The sequence below is a fragment of the Eretmochelys imbricata genome, chromosome 5 (genome assembly GCF_965152235.1).
Source record: "Eretmochelys imbricata isolate rEreImb1 chromosome 5, rEreImb1.hap1, whole genome shotgun sequence".
NCBI classification, from domain to species: domain Eukaryota; kingdom Metazoa; phylum Chordata; order Testudines; family Cheloniidae; genus Eretmochelys; species Eretmochelys imbricata.
Genome location: NC_135576.1, coordinates 60,772,198 through 60,786,480, shown reverse-complemented (window position 1 = coordinate 60,786,480; position 14,283 = coordinate 60,772,198). Strand labels below are relative to the sequence as shown.

Below are 14,283 nucleotides of genomic sequence, written 5' to 3'. Positions count from 1 at the left end.
ACTCTGTTTGGTTTTTCTTTTCTGCCTTAGACATTTTAATTTAAACCCCCTACTGAATATTACTTATTCATTTTTGGGGGTGGGTTGTTGCAGGGTTGCAGTTGGTTTTTCTCCCCCAAGTCCTCAACAAAAAAGAAAGTTCTCATCCCTTTCCCCCACTTTACCTTCAGCTAGCTTGTGATTCCCCAGAAAGTGATCAAAGTCTTCTCAGAGAGGCAAGCCCCTTGTGGTATATACAATTAAGCCCTTTTAAATGAAGGTGTATACTGGCAATATAGTGAAAGGTAATGCATAATGGAATCATCATGTAAGTTGATATCTCAAATTAATATATTTTATGTGTACCTAACCCAAATATATTTCAGAAAGCAATAGGCACTTTTAAAAATGAAATACAATATCAGTTAAAGCAATAGCCAGGTAAAATGTATTCTGCTTTCTGCAACAAGGTTACATATATAGAAGGCTTAGCCCTCTGGAGTGAAAAACCTTCTGGTTTAATAAGATGGTTTTTGCTACTCCTTTATTAAGGTAGACATGTTCGTGCTTTTCTTTTGAAGAAAGCTGCCTTATTATTGATGGCAGATTATTTAAGGAAGAAAACAGAGGAAAAAGATATGCCCCCATTTTTATCAAATTCTCTAAGACTCTTATTATCTTAAGAAATAAGAGTTAGCAACTCAGATTCATTAGTAATGCTAAATCTAAGCTCCATTTGACAGCCTGCCTAGAAAACAGTTTGTTTTGCTGTCTGTGGGCTTTAATTAAGATGTGTTCAATTCCAGTCTCCTAGCTCCCCCCACCCCACTTGCTGTGACACAGACTGGTGATCAGACGCTTTCAGATGGTCCAGCCCATGACTTTGACCTTCTGCTCAGTCCAGCGTTCCCTGGGGAACCGTTCAGCTCATGAGGTCTGATTTCACACTTCCAGGATGCCTCGGCTCTCTTAACAATGACAGGGAGACAAAGCCCTTTAGAGCAGGCCGCATGGGGACTTGTTTAAATTGGAAACTAGAGAGGAGTCAAGGAACAAGGTTATGGGCTACAGAATAGTGCTTTTAATAAAGAGCTCACAGCTCTGGTTCAGCTCAAAGAGGGCTACCTCTGTACAATTAATTGAGCCATTTATCTGGAGCATCTTAGACCTCTACTTTCTCACAGTATTATGTGATAAATATCAGCTAAGAGGCAAATGAGATATGCATGAAATGAATTTTTAACACTTTGATTACTGTGTCTCCTGACTTCATTAGAAGTAAATTTACTTGTATTTCTGACCTCATTATCAGTTGATTGTTACTGTGTTTTAGGTTCTGAGATTTCTAGATAGAGTTTGGTATAAAAGGTATATTTTATAAAAGGCTTTACAATAGTTGGATTTACTATCATAGCTGTGAGATTCTTCAGAGAACAGAAAGAAACTGCAGTTTGAGTGAACCATTTTTTATATTTTTTCAAAGTTTTATATAAGACACTCAATCCTATTCCCAATAAATTTAATATTAAAATTTTGATTGAATTAATTGAAAGTAGGATCAGAATCAAGATGATAAAATTTCAAGATTGTGGAGTGCAGATGGACTTTTTTTAACTGTAAGTTTTTTAAGGCTATGTTTTCAAAAAACATCATTTGAATTTGTTCCTGAAATGTTTGCAAAATTTTGCAAATCAAATGTCAAATTTATGTGTACAAATGTTAATTTTGAGTACAGATATGGAAGGCTCTACACAAAAAAATTGCTGGAGCAAATTTAGTAACCCTTTGAAATCATGGCTCCAAATGTAATTTGCACTATCTAGTAGCAGCATATCCAGCATCTATATAAGTTTTTTTAAATCAGTCTTTATGAAAGTAACTACCGATCATGCAAAATAGACAATATTATAAGATAAATAAAAACTCAAACTGACCCTAATATTTTATGTACTCAAAGGCTTTAATTATTAAAGGAAAAACCGAGTAACAAAACTATATCAGATGTTTATTTTCTGTTCCTTGATTGGATGAGCAGAGCTCACAGAATCAGGTTTTTGGTGCAAATACTTGATTACTAACTTGAAATTTGCTTTATTCAAATATTCTGCAAAATTTGTTTAAATGTGGTTGTTGAACTGAATGTCCTTGTCAGATATCCTGAATATTCATGACACTCAGATACATAATTAATCAATAACAACATCACTGTGAGCTAGATATTATCATCATTTCTGTTTTACAGGTGGAAAACTAAGAAAGGTTAAGTGACTCAACTCAGGCCACAGACTGAGTCATTGTCAAAGCTGCCATTAGAACGCTGGAGTCTCTTGGTTTTGGTCCTGTACTTAATCCATTAGATAAGGCAGCCTCTCATAGAAAGATAGATTCACACATTTTAGGCCCAGAAGGGACCATTGTGATTATTTAGTCTGACATCCGGTATAACACAGACCATAAAGACGCTGTTGAGCTATTGTTCCTTGTGGCCAGAGGGCATGCTAGCTGTTCAGTTGCAGGCAGCTGGCTGCTAGGGAGCTTGCAGCAACCTTTGTGACTTTAGAGCCTGCCCCAATGGCACGGTCATGAACTGTCTTGCAGTTTTTCCAAAAATGAACAAATTTTTGGCAATGGGTTTCATAGATCGCAATGGCCAGCGATGGGCAATTGCATGATGATTTGTGATGATTGCATGGGCAATTGCATGATGATTTCAAACAATAAATGACAAACGTTCAATTCTCGCAACTGAATTACATTTATGTAAATATCCTTCTGAGGACAAGGCCTGTGAACTTATTTTTGATAAGTGCAATTGAAATGACTTCTGACATTTCTAAGTCTTCACATAAAGTAGTCACTGTTGCAGGTCTCAGAGGAAAGGTCTGCTCAGGGCTAGGAAGAGGCGGGAAGGGAATGACTGTTAGTATAACATGAATAGTGCAAAAAATAATTCAGATAATGTTTATCTTGGGCACAGAATTGATATTCAAGTTCTAGCCTAATTACAACCTAGCAAACTCTATACTAGAATTTGCTTGAGTAATATAAACTATCATAGTTGTACATAGCTTTATGGTCTATTGGAGCCCACAGAAATTTAGGTTGTAAGCTACATTCATTCCTGGTTTATGCTGGCACGTGATCCTTCTTAGTAAAATATATATATATATATATATGCCAAAGATACAATGTAACCATGTTCTTGGAAAGAGACATGGCCAGGACCACATGTTGATTTAGTGCATCCTCACTGTAGCCATCTGTGTAGCTTAGTGGAGCTGGCGGGGCACTGCAAGTGAATCTTAACTGGGCACAGTGGGCTTTTTGGGGCAGGTGGAGGTGCATTGTACATCGTCTTGTGCCTGCTGAAATGAATCTAGCCCTGTGAAGTTTAGCAGTTTTAGGGAGAGAATAGATCAATGGCAGCTCTGATTAAGAATGTACAAATTACCCTTTTGGAGAGACCACCTGTCCTTTAAGTCAGTTGTGCTCTGCTCTCTCTAACAGTTATTAATGGATTTTTAAGGGAAGGTATGAAAAAAACAAATACAAAAAACATGACGACATAATTCTATAAAGGAAACATTCTGCCTGATCCTAGTTGGAAGTCATCTTATTTCCTGTAATATGAATATTGGTGACTGTCATTTTAATCCAAATGAAAGCATCTGCAAATGCTAGTCTTACGCATTTGAAGCCTCACTTTTTAAAATGTCTAACCTACTTAACCCAATAATATTATGCAGCAGAGTTCTGTACATTAATATTTTCATGTTGCTTATAATTAATACCACTTTATAATGAAAATGCTTTTGCATTTAATCTATGTAAAATATAGCCAGTAAGAAATTTAAATCAAGGGCCAAATTCGATGGCCTTTAATCAGGGAAAACTCCCATTTATTACTTTGCATTGTTAAAGTGGTCGGGACTAAAGAGAAGGGGAATCGAGCATTGAAATACAGTAGATAAATCCATTCTATCCTCTCAAATGCCTTTTTCATCATTGCCCCATGAAGTTAAACAGAAAACGCCAAACGTACAGTGCACCAGAAGAGAAAACGGAGATGAAATCTAAAATTGTGTGATTCTTTAAAATATAGTTTTCTATTATGTATCTTTTTCTTCTTTGGAGGTATTATTATTGGACAGTTTTGTGGAAGAAGTGCATTTTAAAGAAGGATTTGAGTGATTTGAGGTAGTCAAAATAGGTAGGTTAGTAGATCCCAAGTTGTCATGTAAGATTCAGCGGGAGGATTATGGACGTTTTCCAAAGCCCACTGAAGTCAGTGAGAGAGACTGCAATTGACTTCAATTGGTTTTGAATTAGGCCCTAATATAATGAGAGGATAAAAAGGGGATGAGATAAGAGGCTTAGAGACTTTGGAAAAGTGTCACCAGTGGTCTTGTTGTTTATTCAGATACCATATAGGGAGGCAAAGTTTACTGAATGGTATGGTGGCTATTTCCTGCTGATATTTAAAATGAGTAGATGAAAAGACATTAGTATGGGGAAGCATGTCTTGAAAAATGATTACCCATGTTTGGCTTTCTAGAGTCATAGAGTTTAAGGCCAGAAGGGAACACCCGATCACCTAATTGGTCCTTCCGTACGCCTCAGACCATCAACACCCTTCAGCACCTGCACACTAAACCCAATAGTGTCATTCTTATAGTTTATTCTTATTATATTTTAATTGTCTGTGCAGTGTCTTAGTGACTTGGCAGGGTGGGAAAGAGAGTACAAAAATGCAACTACGTTGCTTGAAGAATTACCTGAAATAAAAGGAAATTTGCCCTGAAATAAAGAATTTTCACTTGGAGGAAGAGGTGCTAAGAATAAAAGAGGCTTCCTCTGGCTTCTGCACCCTACAGGTTTGGAGCTTTGGTGGAAGGGATAGGTTAGGGCCACGCCCACTTGACTTGCTCAGGAGAACAAGGAGCTGAGGGAGTTGAGAGTTCTACCGCTGCAGCTAACATTAATTTGATTTTGCTTTATATAAGGCATTTAGATGCCATGAAGGAACCACCAATTAATGTGCCTGTGTCTTGAAGACAAGGAAGAAAAAATAGATGATGTCCAGGAAGGAAACCAGATGAGTTAATGTGTCGGTTAGGCTCTCCTACCTTCATAGTACAGAATCAGAGGAAGAAAAATGTGTTAACAGGAATTATTAAAAATACCTCTGGAAAAATCTGATTTGGAACAGTGTCCTCTGGATTAGCAGTTTTCTCTTTTCATGGTCTGATTCAGGGGAGACAGTACAACAAGGGGTTATAAATTATTCAAGGAGATTCATTTGGAAAGGGAGGCAGGCAGCTGTTGCAAAAGTGGAAGTAAAAAGGGGAAGCATCCTAGGTTCAAACGGAAGATGGAATGTCACAAAAGTAATCACAGAAGCAAGTAAAGTTCTTAGTTTTTTTTCATTCATTTTATTGTGATGGTGCTGAGTGGAGTTTACAAGCCTAGACTTCTAAGTGCCCCTTCCTCCTGATAGGTTACTGATATTTATTATTATTTTGGGGCAGTCTAGAGGCCTTAACCTGGTCCAGTCCCCTTTGTGCTAAATACTTAAACAGATGTAACCCTTCTGCCCATCAGAGTTGGCAGAAACAAGGGCCGGGTTCAATATCTAGGGGATCCATTCCAATAACACAATGCAAACCGGCTCGAGCCCCCACCCAGTGACCTGGGACAAATATATACCACCCCCGCTGGGCGCCTCCAAGAGGCAATACTTCCCCTCTCGCAAGCACAAAGTCTGAGTGTAGCAAAAGCCTTTTAATAACAGAGAGAAACAATGTGGCATTATGTTGGGGAAACACCACCAACAGGATTCATAACACAACCCATGAGCAAAAAAAAATCCACCCCAAGCAAATTGGGGCATGCCCTTTTCCCTTTGGTTCTTGATTCCAGCAACCCCAAATCACCCAAAGTCCCAAAAGTCCAATGACCCAAAAGTCTCTGTCCCTGGTCAGGGCAGCTCCAGAGTTCGAAAGTTTATCTGCGGAGCTTTACCTCCCAACCTGGGTGGAGATGGGACGGGGGTAAGAGGCACCTTACATGATCTGAAGCTGACCGCCCCATAGCTCCATAGCTGTGCTCCGCTCCGCCAGCCACCCCACGAACTCCTTCGCTCAGCTGCGCTCCGCTCCGCCAGCCGCCCCACGAACTCCTTCGCTCAGCTCCGCTCCACTCCGCGGCCCACAAGCAGCTCCTGCCATCCACGAACTGCTCCGCATCGAACTGCTTCACCAGCCTGTCCACAAGGCATTCCAGCCGTCCCGCAAACTGCTCCACAATATATCTTCAGGCTCCCCCACTATTTAACACAACACTCAGTGATTTCAGCTCTTAGGTGAATTCAGCTTGTAGTAGGGGAGCCCCAGTGCTGGTGCACTGTTAGCCCAAAGTGAGCTCAGCAGCCTATAACTAGACTTCTAATGAAATCAAAATTAGCTCTGATATTCTACAGTGGAGAGAGGAGGAAGTGCAATTAGCATGTAAGGCCCTCACCACGGGGCCCATGCCATCAAGTATTAATACTTGTCCCCAGCCTCTCTCCATTCACAGAGTTTTGGAACCCATGACCCTTGCCTAGCGAGTGCTACTTAGTTGATGGTGAATCCCTCCATCATAACAAAAGGCCACCTACAGTTCCAAGCCCAGTTCCCATAATCAGGGTAATAACAATTTATTCTTCCTGCCCCAATAACAGAGACACTGGGGATCCCACAGCAGCCAAAGTGACCATTTGGGCAGCTATGGTCTCATTCTAGGCGGGGTGGGTGTGCCTATGCAAATGAGATCAGCCCCTGAAGTTCTTTTCCACAACTTGCCACACCTCACCACCAGATGTCAGGGTGGAGTTCATCCTGACACTGCTTACACAGACATATGGGAAATGTTAGCTCTGGGAAAGGGACTAACAGCATAAAGTTATTTTGTCAGGTGTCTAGAACCAGTGAGATGAAGGGTATACATGAGCCCCACCAAGCAATTGTAAGATTTCTCTGGATTTGTCTTTGTGGATAATGTCCACTTATTCAAGATAAGAAATATTGATTTCCAGCTCGGAGTAAGGTTTGCTCGTGCCTATACCTCCAGAGAGCACACAATGGAAGACGATGTATGAGCTTCAATTTTGGATGCTTCAAGGAGAAATGCTAATATGGAGGAGAGTAGCAAGGCCCCTCTGAACCTAGTACCAGATCCTGCCTCTGCTTCAGTTTTGCTTCAGTTTCAATCATTCACTAGTTCCTAGAATTCCTGATTCCCAGTGTCATCAGGTGACTCCAGTGATCTAGCCCCGTAGCTCAAAACAAACACAAATCTTCCAGTGCTGCCCTTCTTCTGAGCTCAGCTTCTATCTCTTTTGGGCTCTAGTCATCCATCCACACCTTGTTTCCAGGGGTCACTGCTCCTCCTTACCAGGTGGCAGGATATGGGGAGTCCATGTCCAGCCTCTACTGTGGGTTACCAGGCTTGGAACAATGAGGTTCTTTGCCTTCTATAGTCCAAAACTGCCTTGTCATCTTCCTGGTGTCTCTTCCTGTATTCCCAGACCTCCTGGCTGCTCTCTGTCTCTTTATAAAGAATCAATTCCCAGGTCTCCTCTCCTTGGAGTTCCTCTCTCTTTGAGCCTCTATCCCCACTCCCACCCCTCCCTCACTGAACCACAGGCTGCTCTTCTTCTCACCACAGGCCTACTCTTAGCCACTTGATCTTTTGTCACTTATTTCTTCTACATGGGGCAAGCTAACACTGGCACAGGTATAGCCCAAAGCCCCTTAAAGGGCCAGTTCACCTTGTGACAAGGTGCTTTGTCATACAGCTGTTTAACTCAGATATGAGGGCTTTAGTCTATGGAAAAATATGCTCATAGATAAAGATTTGTCTTCCCATGTGAGATCCCTTTCCTCCTTTTAGAATAAGATGTTATTCCTTGATGGAGATGGCAATGGTGACAAAACTTCTGTTGGTGTAGTAAAGAGTATATGGGACACCTCATGTAAAGTGTCATGATATTCCCTTATGTCCTAAAGCTAGGTCAATATTATTCCTTCATTTGTTTAGGCGAATTGAAAAAAGTTGAACTTATGCAGACGGGTTGTTTTCTTTCCAATAATGATGGAGAAATTAGATTCAATCTAGAGGAGCAGGATCATGTGATCAAATGTCCACCATGATTCATGTCACCTATTATTTGGCCTTCTTGACTGGACTGGTATTAATATACCTTTGTAAGAAGAAAGTTATGGAAAAAAGTGATACATCAAAGTATGCAGTAAACAAAAGAAGTGTTATCATAATTTCATTTTCATAATTAACTTATTGTATCAGATACTTTGTCTTTATTTATAGTAAAGGGCATTTAGACACTTCAGTGAAAGGAAACTTTTTAACCATATTCCTGTTTCTGTGTACAATGAATTCAAACTAATCATGTTCTACAATCATATGCAAATATAAGTGAACAAAGAAGATGATACAATAACAGTTTACTCTGCTCAGCTAGTACATTTGTTCTGCTTTGTAATTGTGACTATCTCTTTTCTTTTGAAATATTGAAACAGAAAACCTCAGAAATGTGAGAAATCAGTTTCTAATTTCCTTTTAGAGTTGGGAAGTGGCAGGTAAACGTTCTGAGATGCAATATTGTATCCATCTCTTTTTTCAAGTTTAAAAGATTCAGTGATATTCAGCTTTCTATAGAATGTAAATGTCCACTGTGACTGTAATTCACAATTTATTTAAAACAATTATTCTTTATCATTAAAGTTAATAATATCCACATTAAACTCTGTTGTAATCTGAATCAATATTGCAGTTTGGAAGATGTGACCTCTGGAGAGCTTTGTCTAAATATTGATTTCATTGTCATTTGTAAAAGGTATGAACAAATTACATGCCTTACTAGTATCATTAATGTAGCGCCACTGAATATATGTGTTCTTATAATACATGACATCGCATTACAGGAATATTGAAGACGTGAAATATAGTTGTTTAGTATGCTAGATTTGATTGTGAAGAGCTAATGCCAACACTCAATAACTTTCCAACACTTAGTTCTCTATGGACAGACCAGAGACAAGGATGATCCACTCTGTAATACGCGGTTTAGTTGTTGATGTTAATTTGCGTGAGGGAAACATACTTCCCTCAACTTATGGGAGTATGAGTTATTTTGGGATTTGGCACTAATGTATTGGTACCCTTAATAATGATTCACAGCCCAACATGCAACTTCTGTACACATGTGCACCTTTTGCTAAACATATTGACTTAAATAGGATGCTCATGCATATAAATAAGCATAGAATTTGGCTTTAAGCCATCACTATCAGGCCATGTTGGAATTTACATGTAATGTTCTTGTTGAGCAAATGCTACTTCATTTTATTAATTAATCAGATGGGAGGGGGGAATGATGCAACAAAGTGAAGTGGTTGTCTTCTTCAAGTAATTGTTATGTAAATAAAAATAGACCTAGAGCCGGACACACACTCTCTTCCACCCGTGAATTAGTTTGAGTTTTTATTATTATTTGAGGGAAAATATCTAACTTGAAGTATCAGCTGAATAATTTGCATCACGTTATGCCTCTTTCTTAATTTTCTGTGTGTCAGGATGATTTAATTATCTGATCAGTATAGCTAACTATATGGTTGATCATGCAGGGTGCTGAGACACTTCAAAGCCTCCTGGTTGTGCTCAGCACATTGAAGGATCATGCAGTTTGTGATCAGAAAAGCAGTACATATGAATTTATCTTTACATTCCATGCTTTTTTCTTTTTAATCCAAGTTGAGAGGAGGTTCTGTGAGTTTTAGGTGCAGAATATTCATGGATTTTGTTCCATGTTCTCTCTCTCTCTCTCTAGGTAAAAGTGACCCATTTTGCGTAGTTGAGTTGAACAATGACAGACTGCTGACACATACAGTCTACAAGAATCTCAACCCTGAATGGAACAAAGTCTTCACATTGTAAGTTTTTAAAATCAGAGCTACCTACTGCTAAACTAGGAAGATAGAGTTAGAACACTGTTATTTTTTTAAACCAAATAATTCATTGAAAAGGAATTCAGTTGAGGATAACAAAAAAATGTTTTCAAAGAAATGAAGACTAGATCACTTTGATGGTAAGAAAAGAAGTCCCATTCCGATGAGATGCTAAGTGTGAAGTGCTGAGCATTCTAAATTCCCACTAGTTTTAGTGACAGTTGATGTCACAGGACTAGGGCCTAGAGTTTGAAAATGAGGAAATGTATTGATGCTTATGAACTTTATACAATGTAATTATAAAACACTAGTTAACTGTGGGAAGAAATGTAAAACACACTTATTTTTCTGTCAGATCTTATTGATTATTTTCCTCTCATTTTGTCAAATGACTATGACACAATAGTATCCTATATTACACTCATGCAGTGCTGCTATTGGATAATATATATCTGAAACATTCATTTTGTGGAGGAAGTGGTGCACGTTGTCTTTATTTCTCTATGGTTTTGAAAACAATAAAAAGTTTTGACAAATTCAAAGCACAATTTTTCTTCCAAGAATGAAGTGTCACCTTGTTTCTTTCTTTTTTTAATACTTTGTTTCTCCCTGAGCGTATCACCACACCAATGAGGAGAAAACTGATCAGAAACATGAAATCTGCAAACAATCCACTCTAAAACCCAGTAGAAACTTCAGCTTTTTGTGCGTTTGGCATAAATGAGAATATCAAGTATTGCTCTTGATCCCAAAACAACCTCTAATTTAATTTCCCCATTGTTCTTAAAATTTGTCAGTCATCTCTTTACAACCTATGCTACAGGATCTATAGATCGTTGCTCCCCTTCCTCTGTGATGGGGCCTAAGTAATGAATGCAGATCAAAAGAAAAATCCCACAGCAACTGTACTTCTCAGTAGCTTCCTCACAAGTTCTCATTTATGAATCTGTAAAAACACGCTAAATTCTTCATTAATTTTTTTAATTAATGCTAAGAGAATCAGTAACTAATCAACCTCCACTACCTGACTGCGTTCTCGGAATGAGGAATCAGACATTTTTGTAAAGGACAAAAGACTGGTCAGAAACTAGAAAAACTCATACAATCGTCAAGGAGGATCTTCACAGGATCTTCTGTAATACGTATAATTGTATCAATTGTTTGGGATATTCTCAAATTTGCTGATTGATTTTTGCCTTTAAAAAAATTTTCCTACGTGTGTGTGTATTTTACTCAAGTTCAGTTATTTTCCTTTAATTCATGTTTTCTGGGTAAGCAATTTGATCTCAGAACAAGTGCTGTCAAACAACTTTTGTTTCTTTTTCCAAACCAAAAATCTGAGTAATTGCATAAGATTTTACTGCATACAGTGCCATCTGCTATGCATGGTAATGGACTATTTAATATCTAGTAGCTGAAATACTATAAAATGCTGAATAATGTTATATGCTTTGTATACATCTTTCCAAATTTCTTTTTAGTGTGGCTATTGAATAATTTGGATTAAATTGGAATTTTGGAAGTAGAGGGCTCATTTTGAGCCCAAAGATCTGCTCAGCTAGTTCATTATTATTTATTTTCATTTAGAGAGTTACAGCTATCAAAGAGGTTGCCATTTGAAATTATCTCAAGGACAGTAACATTTTAAGGGATAGTCTTTTATGGGTATCAGATCTGCTGTCTGCATCTGTAAATCCCTTAGTGCTACTCAGCACTGCCTTTCATTGTAACTCTTGCAGTGCCCACACAGGATAGAAGATTTAAAGAATCAGGTCTATGGTGTAAGGTCGTGCAAATAGCAGAACTGCCATGCTGCCTATGAAGTGACCAAACCTGTGGTTTTCTTGCATTCAGGGGCTTTTCATTTACCTAAATTTTGTTCCCTGGATGCTTTTAAAAATATACGTATTACTTGCATTTTGCTAACTTTATTATGTTTTTGTCCTTGGTAACTATTGATGTCACTGACATTTCCCCCTCTCCTCTCCCCTCCCCACCGCGTGTATTTTTTCCTGAATAGCAATATTAAAGATATCCACTCAGTTCTTGAAGTGACAGTTTATGACGAAGATAGAGATCGGAGTGCTGACTTTCTGGGCAAAGTTGCGATACCGTTGCTGTCTGTAAGTTTAATTCACCTGACATATTGCTCTGTATTTCTTTTGCTCAAGGAAAACATAAAAAAATCTCAGCTCTGTCTGTCATTTCTCAACCAAGGTCTGTAATAAGAACACTAAAATTTTTAACATACTCAATTCACGGCCATGTTGAATCCCATGATAGTTAATTTTTCCTGACAGGCTTGGTCCTGGTAATGAACAGGTACTTGTCAGAATTGCCACAGTTGTTTTGGGTTCTCTGTCAGTTTCAGCAGCTGGGGGTCAAAGGTTACTGAGGAAGTGTATTCAGTGGAGACCGCGAGACAGACGGCTGTCATGTCCTTTTCCCGCAGATTCAAAATGGTGAACAGAGAGCCTACGTCTTGAAAAACAAGCAGCTGACAGGGCCAACAAAGGGGGTCATCTATCTTGAAATAGATGTGATTTTTAATGCTGTAAGTCTTAACTTTGGCTTTTTTGTACTGCTAAAGAGTTCAGTTTCATGAAAGCTTTTGTTCCTGATTTGTAGAGAATTTCTGTCATTCCTCATTTTCTCTAAACCTTGATGTATACTACAGAATACTCTTCTGCCACTGGCTGGCACACCCACTCTTTTTGTTCCTGTGCTGCTGCTGCTGCTGCTGCTATGGCTGCTAATGTAAGAAACGGAAACTCGTGCCTGTGTGTACATTTATATTTTATGGGCTTGGCAGCTATGACTTTGAAACTTAATAGTTATTGCAAATTGATGTCTGTATTGTTAGTGAGTGTTACGTAAGCCCATAACATTGACACATATTTTGATGTATAGGTGAAAGCCAGCATACGAACATTAATGCCCAAAGAACAGAAGTACATCGAAGAGGAAAACAGACTGTCTAAACAGGTAAAGCAGAAGAAAAGACTAATCCTTTTGCAAAGACTTAACATCAGCCGTAAGCTTCTAGACACCTCATGTCAAACTTCAGTGGGGGAAAAGAATTACATGTCCATGATCTGTTTACAAAACTAAATTATGAGATTCAAGAAGAGAGAAAAACAAATATATAATTTTTATTATGTCAGTTCATCGTCAATTGCAATTTGATTTCCATGAAATGTGTGCGTGAGAACACAATTGAAATCATCAGTGTGTCCACACATATCAGGTTATAGCACAGGTGGATCTAAGCTAAGTCTAGCATAAATTTATGCCGTTAACCTTGATCTGAAAGCACTCCATTTTGTTTGTGGGGGAAAGGAGAGTATTAACATTCTCTTAGCTAGGTTTTAAGTGTTGTGCTCTATTAGAATCTCAAATGAGACTACCAAAATCAAATAATCTATAACTTTTCAGGGCCATCCAATTGGGAAAACTGTGTCCCCTTTTCCTTTGCAAATATTTTTGCCTCATATGGTTACGATATTTTCTGGTAATAATTATTTTAAAGGCACATCTTCCGTTTTTGTCCTCAATTATATTTGATATAACTTTTTTTCACTTTCGACAGTACTGTATTTTAGTTATGTAGAGTTGGGTATTTGGTTGGGCTGTGAGGAGTAGAGTTTTTGTTGTTGTTTGTGGTGGGAAAGGGAGAGGTTTTAAACAATTTTATTTTGTCAGACCCTAGGCTATTCAAATACTAATGAGCTTTCATAAACATTAATATGATTTGCAATATCTGCCACATGAATTATATATGCATTGTCCATTGTATTTCACTGAAGAGATTGTAAAGGGCAAAATACCGTCTGTCTTCACTATTGTAAGGAAAGCAGTTTCTAGAGCTGCATTTTTTCCTCATTATTACAGCAAACAAACAAGAAGGCCTTTTATTCAAGATTCGCTGTTCTCCCCACTTTCATAACAGAAAATGATGGTTATTGTACTTGCTTGCAGTTGGCAATAAACTTTAAATACCCTCTTTTAGTTTTAGGATATTAGCTTATAATATAATACATCATATAAAAGAAGAGGGCTATTCAAAAATTACAAAGGGAGATCTTGAATTAACGGTAGATACAGTAACATTTTAAAATGTCTACATTTCCTGATGATCAGTGGGATTTTACTTTCACAGATGAATTTAATGTGTTAACTTAAATTAAATGATGCATTACTACATTCAGCTCTCTTATAAATTAGGGCTCATTATCATTTTAGGTAATTTAAAGAGTTTTCTCCCTGAATTGAAACCTGTATCTCCGTATGACGCAGT

General features: G+C 38.2%; 1 protein-coding gene across 1 annotated transcript in view; it reads left to right on the top strand.

Annotated features, from left to right (window-relative positions):
* MCTP1 (multiple C2 and transmembrane domain containing 1) overlaps nt 1–14,283 on the top strand; it is a 440,685-nt gene that overhangs the window by 291,296 nt on the left and 135,106 nt on the right. The window contains exons 11-14 of the mRNA XM_077816331.1: nt 9,869–9,971; nt 12,007–12,109; nt 12,439–12,540; nt 12,897–12,971. Coding sequence (XP_077672457.1) covers nt 9,869–9,971; nt 12,007–12,109; nt 12,439–12,540; nt 12,897–12,971 — 383 coding nt within the window. The remainder of the gene's footprint in view (nt 1–9,868; nt 9,972–12,006; nt 12,110–12,438; nt 12,541–12,896; nt 12,972–14,283) is intronic.